Source organism: Cercospora kikuchii, assembly GCF_019650295.1.
Source record: "Cercospora kikuchii DNA, contig_00004, whole genome shotgun sequence".
In the NCBI taxonomy this organism is placed as follows: Eukaryota; Fungi; Ascomycota; class Dothideomycetes; order Mycosphaerellales; family Mycosphaerellaceae; genus Cercospora; species Cercospora kikuchii.
The window spans coordinates 140,940-155,086 of record NW_025408585.1 but is presented as its reverse complement, the minus strand read 5'-3'; the positions used below and the strand labels follow the sequence as shown (position 1 = coordinate 155,086).

The 14,147-nt window shown below is 51.3% G+C and overlaps 6 protein-coding genes across 6 annotated transcripts; 4 read left to right on the top strand and 2 right to left on the bottom strand.

The window, feature by feature from the left end:
- Positions 1-697: 697 nt before the first annotated feature.
- Positions 698-1,714, bottom strand: CKM354_000629500 (uncharacterized protein; the record flags this gene model as incomplete). Its single annotated transcript, XM_044801603.1, has 2 exons — positions 698-1,359; positions 1,435-1,714. The coding sequence occupies 2 exons, from the start codon at positions 1,712-1,714 to the stop codon at positions 698-700; spliced, it is 942 nt and encodes a 313-aa protein (XP_044657538.1).
- Positions 1,715-2,152: 438 nt separating this feature from the next.
- Positions 2,153-3,248, top strand: CKM354_000629400 (uncharacterized protein; the record flags this gene model as incomplete). Its single annotated transcript, XM_044801602.1, has 3 exons — positions 2,153-2,959; positions 3,012-3,068; positions 3,138-3,248. 3 exons carry the CDS (start codon positions 2,153-2,155, stop codon positions 3,246-3,248), a joined length of 975 nt encoding a protein of 324 aa, XP_044657537.1.
- Positions 3,249-4,321: 1,073 nt separating this feature from the next.
- On the bottom strand, positions 4,322-4,982 carry CKM354_000629300 (uncharacterized protein; the record flags this gene model as incomplete). The annotated part of the gene is made up of 2 exons (XM_044801601.1): positions 4,322-4,752; positions 4,838-4,982. 2 exons carry the CDS (start codon positions 4,980-4,982, stop codon positions 4,322-4,324), a joined length of 576 nt encoding a protein of 191 aa, XP_044657536.1.
- A 441-nt stretch (positions 4,983-5,423) lies between these two features.
- Positions 5,424-7,250, top strand: CKM354_000629200 (uncharacterized protein; the record flags this gene model as incomplete). The annotated part of the gene is made up of 1 exon (XM_044801600.1): positions 5,424-7,250. The coding sequence occupies one exon, from the start codon at positions 5,424-5,426 to the stop codon at positions 7,248-7,250; it is 1,827 nt and encodes a 608-aa protein (XP_044657535.1).
- Positions 7,251-7,661: 411 nt separating this feature from the next.
- CKM354_000629100 (uncharacterized protein) lies at positions 7,662-10,282 on the top strand (the record flags this gene model as incomplete). The annotated part of the gene is made up of 5 exons (XM_044801599.1): positions 7,662-7,744; positions 7,793-7,826; positions 7,878-8,765; positions 8,819-9,412; positions 9,467-10,282. The coding sequence occupies 5 exons, from the start codon at positions 7,662-7,664 to the stop codon at positions 10,280-10,282; spliced, it is 2,415 nt and encodes an 804-aa protein (XP_044657534.1).
- A 2,251-nt stretch (positions 10,283-12,533) lies between these two features.
- On the top strand, positions 12,534-14,103 carry CKM354_000629000 (uncharacterized protein; the record flags this gene model as incomplete). The annotated part of the gene is made up of 5 exons (XM_044801598.1): positions 12,534-12,920; positions 12,984-13,164; positions 13,215-13,474; positions 13,537-13,691; positions 13,743-14,103. The coding sequence occupies 5 exons, from the start codon at positions 12,534-12,536 to the stop codon at positions 14,101-14,103; spliced, it is 1,344 nt and encodes a 447-aa protein (XP_044657533.1).
- Between the last annotated feature and the right edge of the window lie 44 nt (positions 14,104-14,147).

Here is a 14,147-nt window from a genome sequence, read left to right as displayed (position 1 = left end):
TGCCACAATTTCAGCACCAGGCTACTTGTCCCAATTCTTCGATAACACAGAATCACAATCAGAAGAAAGAATCATTTGTGCATGGATGCATTGCAGAAAAATTGTGTGCGGTCGCGTCATCGTCGAAAGTTCTGAATCCGGTTGCATTCACGACATTGAGATGTAATCTTTTGAAAAGCTGGAGGTCTTGCACTTTGTGTAAACTCGCAATCGCACTCTTACAAGGATATACACTCAGTAGAGGCTTGAGAGTACAAAGAAGTTGTCGTTTGGTGTACATTCGTCCGAATCAGCAATGTTGCTGCCACTTGAGCTGTCCCCGCTATGCAACCCTAAGCCTATCGTATGTCCATTACCCCTAGGCGGGGAGCTTCTGCAGCCTGACCAATCGGTAGCGACTTCACCATCTCCATACTTGCATCAATAACATGTATGCGGCAACGACGCGTATCAATGCAACGAGATCTTGCTGTCAGTAAGTGTTCGCATAGATTGAGTTCGAATCATGACCTTCTGATGATTGTGCGAGCACTGTATTATGATGAATAAGGACGATGCATTACGAGGGTCAAAGTCGCGTCGAGACGAGACCAAGATTCGGTCTTGGCGCGTAGGCCTCACAGATCTCGACGCGCCTTCCTTCGCGTTTCTCGTTCTTCACTTTCCCATCATCGCCTTCTGCATGCCATCTCCACACTCAGCTGCCTCCATTCTCTCTTGCTCCCTCGAACAAATGCAGCTTGTCCTCACCCGTCCAGATATACTTGTTCGACAACGTCCCGATCTTCTCCACCCACACCGAAAATGTATCGCCATTCTGAATGAAGCCCGGCGGGTTCATGAACAAGCCTACGCCGCCTGGAGTACCAGTCAAGACCACTGTGCCCTTCTCTAAAGTCGTGCCCCGCGACAGGAATGCGATGATTTGTGGTATCCCGAAGCACAAGTCCGATGTGTTGCCTTGCTGTCTCAGCTCGCCATTGAGATACGTCTTCAAACCCAGATTATCAGCCGCACCCAGGACGTGAGGTGCGACGAGGACTGGACCCAGTGGTGCGAACTTGTCGACAGACTTGCCATAGTTCCACTGCGGCACTTTGCCTGCGAGCTCGGGATCACGCTGCCAGTCTCGTGCGCTGACATCATTCACTGCCGTGTAGCCTCCCACGTAATCCAAGGCGTCTTTCTCGGAGATGTCTTTGCCCGTCTTGCCGACAATGAACGCGAGCTCGCCTTCATAATCAAGCTTCCTGGACACCCATCGAGGAATCGGAATGTCTTCGTCGTGGTCGGCTACCGAGTGTGGTGGTTTGGTGAATGTTGTGGGGTAAGGCGGCAGGGTTCTGCTTGCTTCTAGGACTACAGAAACACGGTGATAAGTTAGTGGAATACGCTCAGTGATTATGGTCGGTGCTCAATTGAGGGAACACTGACTATGCGATTTGTAGTTCAAACCGATGCACCTGAAGCCCGGCGTGTTTTGTACCTCTATGGGTCCCAGGACCTTCTTTACAGTATCGGTCTTGTCCGTACGACTCAGAGTGATCGGCTCACTACCCTCCAAGACTGTCACTTTGAGCTTTCCTTCGTGAGCTATTTCGGCAATCCGATCAACATCGTTGGCCTCGATGATTGCATCTCCATAATGGATTTGCCCGTCTTCGGCGGAAATATATCGAACAAGCCGGTCCCAGGAAACTTTGACAGGCGCCATTTCTGCTGTAGCAAGGGTAGAGGGACGTGATGGTACTGTTGAGATGCGATCTGGACTTGTGTGTTTGTGACTCTGTTGACGTGCTACAACTGATGCTCTATAGTACATTGCTGTCGCTGCTATGGAGCTCTGATCGGGGATCATTAGCGAAGGTGTGATCAAGGAGGTGCGGAACAGCTATACTGCGTCGGAAACAGATCCCTGCTCGGAAAGCTTTCTCGGAACGCCGATACCCCCAAGCAGTATGGCAGTGCCGTGCGACATGGTGTAGCGAATGACGCTGTGATCGTACAATGTGATTGCACCCGTATCGCGAGGCGTCACACGCTGCTATATACCGTGTGCTGGCGAGTTGTAATTATCGGACAACATCAACACTCAGCTTCATTATCCACTAACCTTTTTTCGCCTAGCACATTTTTTGCCAAGAATCACAAGATGCCTTTAGCAGAGGACGACAATCGAGTTCGCATTCTGAAGACCGCCTTCGTGAGCTATAGTCATGCAGACCTGACCAAAGCTCGCCAGTTTTTGCTCGACTTTGGCCTCAAGATCGAGAAGGAAGAACCCGGCAAGATCATCTTCTTTCGTGGTTACGGCCCAGAACCAATATGCTACGTAGCCCGGCAATCAGAACATGGGCAGTCATCCTTTGACGGTGGTGCTTTTGAAGTCGAGTCTCGCGAAGAGTTAGAGAAAGCAATCAAGCAAATCCCAGGCGCCACGGAAATTTACGAACTCGATGGCTATCCTGGCGGCGGCGAAGCTGTCACTTTGACAGACCCAGCAGGCTACAAATGTCATCTAGTCCTTGGGCAGCAACCTCGAATACCCGACCCACCTCCACGAGAGAAACTTGTCCTTAATTTCGAAACTGAGAAATCACGTCTCGGCAGATTCCATCGTGTTCCGCCTGGTCCGGCGCCTGTTTATCGCTGGAGTCATGTGGGAGTGGCATACCCCATCGGCACTTTCCAGGAGATGTTCGATTGGTATACCAAGAACTTATCATTCGCGCCTTCGGACATCCTAACACGAGATGGAAAGCCTTCGACTTGCTTCTTGCACATTGATCGTGGCGAGGAGTTCACTGATCATCATGCCTTTTTCATCAAGAGTGCGAAACCCCACGCGAAGCCTGATGTTGCGCACGCGGCGTTCGAAGTACATGATTTGGATGTGCAGCAGTTAGGTCATCAGCATTTGGAGAATCAAGGATATAAGCTATGTTGGGGCGTTGGGAGGGTAAGTCGCAGTCTTGTGAACGTTTTGCCTCATGCTGATCGATGGTGTCCAGCATCTGCTCGGAAGTCAGATATTTGACTACTGGTTCGACCCCAGTCAATTCGTTGTGGTGAGTCTTAATTCCATCTCCAAACATAACCCTCGTCACGATGACTAATGCTGAGACTCGTCTTTCTAGGAACACTATGCAGATGGAGATATGGTGAACAAAGACACTCCTGTCGGCAGTATTCCTGCGGGACCCGAAGCGTTGTCTGTTTGGGGTCCAGCTGTTCCAGCAGTCTTCTAGATTAGTCGGACTTGTGCAGCTTTGGTAACGCATCACGTTATGTTCACCTCGTCTCTTTCATCTAGATCAAGATCTGAGTTTGGTTTACAGTGCAGACAGTCTTGAGTCTATATCATCGTTTTAATCTCAGATTCGGCGTGCTAGCGTGAAGGGATGCATGGAAGGTCGGAGTTCAGCGTCCAAAGTGCTATTTTGTCAAAGTGTGAAAGTGCCAAATTGTCATTTTGTCAAATCGTGATTTTGTCAAATTGTCATTTTGTCATTTTGTCTGCAAGAGCCAGAGGCATACGGCTCAGGAGGCGTGGTTTGTCAGGCACCAAGGCATGACGGCTAGTGCCACCCATGCTTGGCGCGGGACATAAGCACGCAGAACGCACACGATTGAAAGGCAAGAATTAGTCTTGACTTCTCAGGAGATGACTCCTGGGGCGCTTGATACATTGCTACATTTTATATACTCTTACATTGTCATTTGTGATTTTATAATTTTGTGATTTTGTCAAATTGTGAAAGGGTGAAAATGCTATCTCCTTCCCAGACCCATAGCGGGCTTCGGAAGGTGGCTGGTGGTGGCAATTCCATCGCAATCAATCGCCTGAGGCAGCGTCTGGCCACGAGATAGGTTAAAGTGTGAGAGTATGAAAGTGTGAAAGCGTCAGAGTGCAAAGCTGCTACATAAGTCCATGGGGCATGGTCATTACATTGACGCGCACTGAGATGCTTCTCGATTTCTTTGCCTGCTGGGAGCTCCTAGAACGCCTTCAGGGACATATTCGCACAAGTCAAACCTCACAGAAAGCGTGTTTGCGGTGTCAAAATGTCGCTATGCGATAAATCCATTTTGCATCTACCTTAGAAATTCGGAAAACGAGCTTCTGCAAAGCCGGGATGAGGCGCCTGCCACACTCTTAGAAGATGTCCTGAATGGAAGCTGAGATCTCGACCAAAATCTGCAGCTTGACTGGCTTGCTCCATCAAGGCTCAATATATCAGAACGAAGCACGAAAATTGATTTGCTGGAACCTGTCTACAATCAGCAGAGCTGATGCTGGTTCGAGACGCTCTTCCATTCTTCATTGCGCTATCCATTGTGGTGGCTTCTCATTCGCGTCCGCAATATCCAACGCAACAAAGACCCTTCCGATCATATTATATGCTCCAATTAGCGTTGTCAATTCCACGATCTCCTTCTCACTAAGACTCGCTTTTCCCAACTGTTCGAACACATCGTTAGGAACCGCAACAGCTCTCGACATATGATCAGCGTAATTCAATGCAGCCCATTGTCGCGCGTTCAGGGGACCTGGAGAAATCAAATGCACGGCTTTGACGATCTCCAGACCACCTTCGCCCGGAAAAGCTGTCGAAGCGAGGAGTTTCGGAACGTGTCCATTCCATTCATGCCAGGCGCCAAGGACAAGGCATGTGCGGCAGATGGCTATTTCGAGGATGTCGTCTGTGAGGGAAGTTTTGGTTCGGACTGCGGCAAAGAGGGCGTTGCAGCCTGTTCGTGGACAGTCGTTGTCAGCGTTGCACGGAGAATGAGGGAACATCAGAGAGAGAGAGTAGTGTATTGGACCAGGACTTACCATCTGCGACCTTCGGAGCGTGTAATAGTGTCAGATCCAATGGTATCAGACCCTTGGTTCCTCGACGGGCTTTGATACGTTCCACTATAGCTTCATCGCCGGCTTCCAGGCCCGTAGGAGGATTGGAAACATAGTTGAGTCGCATATTGAAATGAGGTTTCTTGAGCTGAGATTTCTTGGAATTCTGAGTTGTCGTGTAGACCTGTGCTCCAAAGCTTCGTATCGTCTTGCAATAGCACATGCTGTGCGGTTGCCACATGAGTGCCAAGCTTTTCGGAAATCTGGGGATGTTTCATTCCGAGAAGTGCTTCGGAAGCGCATCAGGAGTCTGTGCCAGCACCACTATTAGCTTTCCATGTCGCCGGGACTACTCAAGTAAGCCGAGATCCCAGTAGGAAGGTTTGTTGGCATTGCGGGCGGAATGGGCGCTGATCTATGCGAGCTGTAGAATGCCGCAGCTTCACGAAAGCTGATGTAAATGTAAATCTACCTTCGTGATTCGTCGTCGAATAGCATCTTTGCTGTACTGCTGCCGCAACGGCCTCACTGCCTCCCTTTTAGTCATCCATCCGAAGCACAGGAAGATATGGGCGATCTCGGCTCCGGAGAAGGAGTTCCCACAGTGAAGCAGAATGGCACGCACGACGTTGATGTCATGATCATTGGCGCCGGGCCTTCGGGCGCAACAACAGCACTGTTACTCAGTAAGCTCGGCATATCGTCTCTGGTGGTCTCTCGTCACTCAGGAACATCTCCCACGCCGCGTGCACATCTTTTCAACCAAAGAGCGATGGAAGTGATGCGAGACGCGGGAATCGAAGCAGACCTGCTGAAAGCAGCAACTCCTCGACAGTATATGCAGCACACATCCTGGACGCATTCTTTGAATGGTGAAGAGTACGCTCGTCTGTACTTCCAAGGTGCAGGCTGGAGCAGGAAAGGCGATTACGAGAGAGCGAGCCCCTGCGAGATTGTCGATCTGCCGCAGATGAGGTTCGAGCCGATCTTGATTGAGAAAGTGAAAGAGGCAGGCGTGGAGGTCTTGTGGAGGATGGAGTTTGTAAGCCAGAAAGAGGTGGATGGCGGTCGCCTGGTGGAGACTGTGCTCCGTGAGCGGGATGCCAATGTCGAGCGGCGCATTCGGTCCAAGTATCTCGTCGGCGCAGATGGAGCACGGAGCGTTGTACTGCAAAGCCTTGGGATTCCCGTTGACGGGAAACAGTTGAACTCAGTGTTCAATGTTCACATCAGAGCAGATCTGAGCCGCTTCATACAAGACAGACCCGGAGTTCTCAACTGGGTCTTAAATCCAGACGCACCTCAGTGGTCAGCAGTGGGCAATTTCCGGATGGTGAAGCCATGGACTGAATTTGCAGTTTCGATGCATCCGGCCGCCACGGAAGGAGGTGTTGCGTTCGAGCCAACTCACGACGATATCCGCGCTCGAATGTACCAGATGATTGGAGCCGATAGAGATGTAGTTGGTGATATTGAAATCCTGTCGGTGTCCAGATGGCACGTCAACAACCAGGTCGCTCGCGAGTACCAGAAAGGTCGAGTCATCTGCATCGGCGACGCTGTGCACCGACACCCCCCAATCAATGGACTCGGTAGTAATACATGCGTTAGCGACGCGATGAATATTTCCTGGAAGCTGGCGTATGTCATCAAGGCAGTCGCGCATCCGAGGATCTTGGATACTATCACGTTAGAACGGAAACCTGTCGGCGATGGCGTAGTCCGAAGAGCCAACGAAGGCATGGAAGAGCACCGCCGATTATGGAAAGTCATCGGACTGGACAAAGAAGAGCGAATCAAGAAGCTCGAGCTCATGAGTTCTGTCTCATTAGCTGGTAGCAAGTTAAGAGAAGAGTGGTGGAGCGCCATTAAGACAAATGATCGCGAGGGAAACGCCCTGGGTATCCAGATGAATCAGCAGTACTGCGCATCACCCTTGTCAGTGACAGAGCCTGACGACACCGAGAAGCCAGATGTAGCAGAAGTCGATCTGGAGATGGACCTCGTTGTCTCGACCTTTTCCGGCTACCATCTTCCACACGTCTGGGTGGTTCCGATTGGGCAGTCTCAAAGGATATCAACTTTGGACGTTTGTGGGCGCGGGCGCTTCACTCTGCTCACTGGGCTAGGAGGTGACTTGTGGCGACAATATGCCAACGAGGTTAATGCCAGGCGACCAGGACTCGACTTGCAGGTCGCGTCAATAGGCTGGCGCCAGGAATATCACGATGCATACGATGACTGGCGGAATATCAGAGGAGTCGATGATGATGGCGCAGTGCTTGTTCGTCCAGATCATTTTGTCTGCTGGAGATGTAAATCTGTAGCGTCTGTGCATCCAGGAAGACTTGCGGAAGTGCTGGAGCAGCTGCTGCCGGCGCCGTTGTGCGCGTAGATATCCTTGAATCCCATATCCTCTGTGACCTGTGTATCAGTGATTGGTGGGTCATGTTGAAGACGTGATGTTTCGTGTTGCACAGCGCGTGAAGTTCGCGATTCTCGGCTTCCAAAGCCCCCGATGCCGTACAACGTCTTGGCAAACCGTTCCGAGAAGGTCCCAGGTTCTCCGCAGCGGGACCAACCCTATGCACTCCACGTCTCCTAAAACATGAAATCTCACCTGGAGTTGTTTCTCTTGGGCTGGCCCAGCGCCACCGGCGGAAGTGCTACAAAGACCGTACTGTTCCTGTGCTGACGGCAGCCAGCGGTCCGGAGATATGTGCCGACCACCATCATGATGGGTCTGCGGTATGGACGATAATCCTGCTTAGTTGCTCTGACATCCACGAACTGCATTCACTCGACCATGGCAAACGGAATGGAAGGCCGGGAAGGTCGCCCTGGACCGCAAAAGCGCTCGAAAAGAACGCCATATGCTGCCAAAGCATGGTAATTTCGTTCTCCAAAGTTTGGTCTCTATCAGTCGCTGACCAGTAGTGGTAGTTACCAGTGTCAGCAACGCAAGATCAAAGTATGTTCAAAGACATATGCACCTAGCCCACGGCACTGCTGACCTGAGCAGTGTGAAGGTGGTCTACCATGTAGAAATTGCTCTATTAAAGGCCGTGAATGCTTCCTGGTTGAAGAACCGCCAGCTCCGGCTCGCAGAGCCTCCACGCCTCGACGAGATGAGCTTCCAGGGCATGCGCGCAACAAGCGCCGAAGCTCCCATCATTCGTCCTCGACGAATGCCAACGCCTCACACATCACGACCACCGAAGTATATCAACGGCTGCTCAATGTTGAGCAACGACTCAATGCGTCCCTGTCTCAGAGCGCCTGGGCCTCTTCAAGCAACGGGGATCTATATTCTGCGGCTGTCATCGCGGATCATGCATCACCGGAGACGTGTCATGACCATGCAAGAGAACGACAGACGTTTGTAGGAGAAGCTTCGGTTCAGAACGAAGACGAGATAACGGAGTCGCCTACGAATAGTCCGATCGCTAATCGCAGGCCGTTGACACCAACAATCCGATCTTACGATGATCGTAGCAGCAGAGGGTCCACAACCTGGCTCACAGATGTACTCTCCTCATTTGATGTTCGCCCGGACTCACTAGACTGCAAAGGTCTTCTCAACGTCTTCTTCGACGAAGTGGCTATGATCTATCCTTTCATTCACCGCCCATGTGTCTGGAATACCTTCGAATACCTTTGGAGTCGCTCCCTACAAGTCACTTTGGAGGATTTGGAGGCTCATGGCGAGAGCAAGCTTACTGTTGCCCTATTGTTTATGTGCATCGCCCTAGGTCGCTGCACAGCTTCGCCTCGGACACCCAGTGCAGAAGCTGCGCATTCAGCGGGCTGGAGTATCTACAATGTCGCAGTAGAGCTCATGCGTCCGTACCTTGATGTCACATCGGACTCGCCACCGTCTCTACACAGTCTTCAGGCACTGACGATGATGGTAAATACCTCAGTGGTACAAGTCGCGCTGTGTCAAGTCTAACCTTGAAGCAGGTCATTTACCTATTCCGGCTCGATGCTTGCGAAAGGGCGGAGCGCACACTTGCCCACGTCATCTCGAGTGCTCATATACTGGGCATATACCGCTCAGATTTCTACGTAAACATGAGTGCTTTCGACGAAGAAATGTTTCGCAGGCTGTGGTGGTGTATCTACCTGCAAGATCGCAGGATGTCTCTCGAGAGCAGCCGTCCGTTCCTCATCCAGGATTCTAACATCGAGATTGAGCTGCCCTTAGATGTCAGCGATGCTTGGCTCGAGGCCTATCGCCGGACTAGTACGAGCATCGCATCGTTGCATGACGAAATCGAGAAAGAGAAGAGTCTCGAGAAAGTCACGATCTTGCCGTATCTCGAGGCGCATGTATCCCAATCTCGAATCGCAGCTGATGTCTGGAGGGCAGTCTACAATAGCAAGCAGGCCTCTGTTGGCAGTTCCAGCATGGTGTCCGAGTACCTGGACACTGCGCTCGACAGCTGGCGGCAAGAAATGCCTACGAGAATGCAATACCAAGAATCGCGCGGCTTCGAAGAGCAATTTTCCGACGTCCCGTGGTGGCAGGCGAAGCAATCGATGTTGCTCTACGTGGTAAGCATGTCGACTTGTTGTATGCAAAATAGGAGCTAACACAGCTTCTCACAGCGATATTGCCTCTTGAAAGCGATTATTCGTAGAACGCCGAAGATCCCGAGAGATGGCGCGACGAATAGAGAGCAATTACCTGTGGATATGCAGTGCGCACAGCTCGCTGCAGCTGTGATTCGAGTGTACGAGAAGATTCCGCGAAACCGCGCCAGGCAATCATTCGCATTTATCCACCCCATGACGAGTGCGACTATGATCCTGCACAGCTTGGTCTCTCTACACCCTGGGCTTCGTGAGTCCTATGGAGACGTTCTGCGCACGGGTATCGATGCCCTTGTGGGCTACTGCCAGAGCACATGGGTCAGTGGCAAAATGATCAGAACGACGTTCAGGCTGAACGCATTGATACAAAAGACTCTCGGAATGATTGCCGAGCGTGGTGACGAGAGGAGAGACAAACAAGGGCAGGTTCGACCCGCTGTACAACAAAGTCAGAGTATGCCCTCCGGTCCAGCAAGCCAGCGACGATCAAGCTCTTTGGTAGAGACCCAAAGTGTAAGACCACAAACAGCGCCCAATAGAGGACTTTTATCACCGCCAGTGAGCACAGCGTCCGCGGCGCAACGGAATGACCTTGCCTATTCTGGAACGAACGCGGAACACATCACAGAATTCTCGTGGAACCCGCTACATGATTCAGATGAGAACGCGATGCTATCGCTCTCGCAGTCGGACTTCTCATCGCTGCAATTGCCCGACTGGGCCACACTTGACTTCGACTTCGAGCATGTGGGCAACAGGCACGCTGCCAATGGCGATTCGCAATACTCTAGTGGAGACTTGTTTGGTTTCGAAGGCTGGGCTACTATGTGAACTGTCGAGCAGTACTCCGGCGCTCTCATCTACGCAGACTAGCATAGATACGACTACATGAAAATGTGCAACGCATACGACCTTCAGAATGGTCAGTCATCGTGCTCCAATTTATGATCTGAACAGTACCATCGTCTTGAGAGAACGGGTGGGTATAGTCGCTACCATTGTCGTAGCCAGTGACATCCATCTATCTATCATCTTCTCTGCCAAGTGTGAATGGTCGATCGGTTGTGCCGCGGTAGCGCTTCTCGACATCGTTAGACCCGGGCACAGTCGCTGGTTCGTACTCTCCCTCGGACTCCTTAGTAGCAGACTCCAGCTCAGTTGCTGTATGCTTAGCACTAAGCTTAGGCTCGCCTGTTAGGACTCTCGACTCGCTGTCGCTTTCGCTGTTTCTGGTACTTGCATCGCAAGATTCTAAGTAGACTGATGCTATACCTCCGGACTCCAATGAGCTCGCGGGCTCGCTTTTCTCTTCACTAGCTACGCCCGTTGTGGCATCCTTGGGCGAGGCGCTCTTATCGCTCACATTACTCCGATCACTCTCATCACTCTCACCGCTCTCAGAAGGCCGTGTTATCGAAGATTTTGAGGCTGTCAAGTGTACGATGCCGCTTGTGCCAGCCGTATTTGGCAAAGAACTCATCAGTCTTTCAGCTGTCGCTAGGCGGAACGTAGTCGGGATCTTGAGGCGAAGAACCGGGCTCAGGTTGAGGCGTCCGACTGCGCAAAGTGCGTAAAGATGTGGGCGATGTCCCCGGCGGCATTGCGATGTAGCGCGTTGGAGAGGATGAGGTAACCGGCGATGGGTCTGACGGAGGGTGGTCGATTGCAAAGGTAAGAGTTAGTGAAAAGGGACGAAGAAGCCCAATGCCCGAGAGGTCACGCACGGAATCCGCGCTTGCCTTGCGATCACATTCGGCAGTTGCTATGATTGCCATCGAAGGGGAGCTCCTCACGGTGCTTCACTACCCTTCCTCTATGCTCGCTATCGATGGGGAGTTCCGGACCCAGCCTTATCCGTTAACTAGCATGATCGCTATTGGAACTAGCAGTACATCCTGTACATATCAAAGCTCCTGGTTTATGCCCGACTGCAGTCCCTCATAAGTGGTGCTAGAGTCTCTTCATACAGTGGCAGGTATTGAAAGAGCTAGCCGACATGGGGCTATCGAAGTTTTCCCTACAACGCGAAGAGCAGGTTGGAGAGGTCAGCTCTCGAACGACTATTGAGTGTACTGTGCGGTATTGGCAGAATTGGAGTTTTGTATGCATTGTAACCAAGATTCTCTGCCATTAGATTCACTGTGATAAGATAATAGAATGACATGCGTCCCAACAGCCACACCGTGTTCTTTTCGATCACTGCATTCTGCCCAACAATATTAGTGAACGACTAGTTCACGATTGAAGCATTGCCCTTCGACGTGCCAGTAGCAGGGTCGCCGAATGGAGACTATAGTTCATTCGTCCCGGCCATGTAATTCCGCTTGCGTGGCCGTTCTGCAAGTCCGATGTCCAGCGCATTAGCTGCTGCCTATCTCTTTTCGAGGGTAAAGGCATCCTCGTTCTCTTGCACTTCTTCCTCGCTCCCCACCCATCCCATCAAATGTGCGGACGGAGCATTTCTGATCTTGCTGGCAGCTGGAAAGTGTCCTTGTGATGTCCGAAAGGTCTATCTAACATCGGTTATCAGCCTCCGCAAATGCGCATCGAGAGATGCTTTCAGTGGGCTGTCACTGTCCCAGCGTTCGCCGGCTTCGATTGCCATTGCCTGTATTCCTAGAACAGTCCTCCGACGCTATCATTTGGGCAGATTGATATTCATACGACTACATGAAAATGTGCAATGCGTACGACCTTCAGTATGCCCATCCATCGTGAACCAATTGATGCTGGTCGAATGCATCGTAACAATCGTTTTGTGGAAATACTGACGTAGCACCAAAAACATATGCAGTACTGCGCAATACTTCCGGAGTCGGTTTCATGGAACCGATCTGGCGGGCTGAGCTGCCGGTGCTGATGTACGCTTTCCGAAGTTCCATTCCGAAGCATCATTGTTTTCGGCACCACGGACCAAAGTTAAGCCTGTCTGACTTCCGCACTGGCGCGCTAGGGCCACGGGCGATCCGGTCATTGGAATCCCAGTTCTATCAGAAGGACTACTCCACTGATGGCTGAAGCGAAACTACCATCGTCGACCCATCGAGCCCAGATCCCAGCACTCTAACCACAACATCGCATCATGCCATTCACACAACCCCGAGTTGCCTTTGTCACAGGCTGCAGTGGTATCAGCGGCAATGCTATCGTTGAATATTTGATCAGACAGCCGAAATCAGAATGGTCTCGTATCGTTGTGACCTCCAGAAGCGCACCTCGAAACTACTGGCAAGATCCACGGGTCGAATTTGTCGCTCTCGACTTCCTGGAGCCTGTGGAGACGACGATTCAGAAGATGTTCACTTACTGTCGAGATGTCACGCACGCATTCTTCACCTCCTATGTCCATACCGATGATTTCACCAGGCTGGCTGAATTGAACGTTCCATTGTTTGAGAACTTCTTGACAGCGATCGATACTGTGGCGGGAGGCAATCTGCAACGAGTTTGCTTACAGACTGGGGGCAAGGTAAGCTCGTGCATTGATGACGATGTGTGCACTTTGAAAGAAGGAGTAATTGACGGCTTGCAGAACTATGGCGTACATCTGGGCCCATTTCCGGCTCCCGCGCGAGAGACATTACCACGCTATGAAGATCACGGCTTGAACTTTTACTACACTCAGGAGGATTTCATGTTTGAGCTGCACAAGCAACGCAGTTGGTCATACAACATCATTCGACCTGGTGGTATTATTGGCTTCGCGCCTGCCAGTAAGCGACGTGCCAGCGTCCATCGATCGGGAACTAACCTGTCGTCATAGAGAATGGAATGTCCGAATCCATCACCCTCGCCCTCTACATGCTGATCAGTAAAGAACTGGGCGAGATTCCACGCTTCCCAGGTAACAAGCTCTTCTACAACTCCTGCGACGACAAATCTACTGCCGAAAGTATTGCCGACATGTCGGTATGGGCTGTGACCCAGGAGCATACCAAGAACGAGGCGTTCAATCATGCTAATGGCGACACCTTTGTTTGGCGATATCTCTGGAGGAATATGGGAAAGTACTGGGGATTGGATGTGAGTGCTCGATCTGCGGTCTGACCAAATGTGTGGCTGTGAACATACTGATGATGGAGCAGATTCCAGATCAGACAACGTTCCCTGAGATCAACGATGATGGCAAGATGGCGAATGAGTTTCGCATGTCTGAATGGGCGGCTGATAAGAAGCCCGTTTGGGACCGAATATGCGACAAGTATGGGGGGTCAAAAGACGCCTTCGGGAGCGGAACTTGGTAAATCATTTGTACACTACACGGAACTCTGGATACTAATGTTGCACGTAGGGGATACTTCGACTGGGCCGTAGGCAAGACGTGGCCTACTACAATGTCCATCACGAAAGCGCGCAAGTTCGGATGGAACAGATATGATGATACTGAGGAAAACTATTACGAGACTTTCAGAACGTTCGCAAATGCTGGCGTCTTGCCCTCTCGGCGCGCAGTGCTGGGGGCCAATGGAGACGCTGGCTCTGCACCAGTCAAGGCGGAGGCCAACGGGCCTGGGCATGTTGACTCGGTGATTACGAATGGAGCGAATGAGAGTCAGAAGGTCGACATGTTGGAGAGGATCGACTTGAAATGGGCGAAGGAAGACCATATGTCCGTGACCTCGCACGATTCGGCAATAGAAGTCGTGTCTTAGTTTATAGTTTACCAGGTACCAGGGCTTATTCTGTAACACGTTCG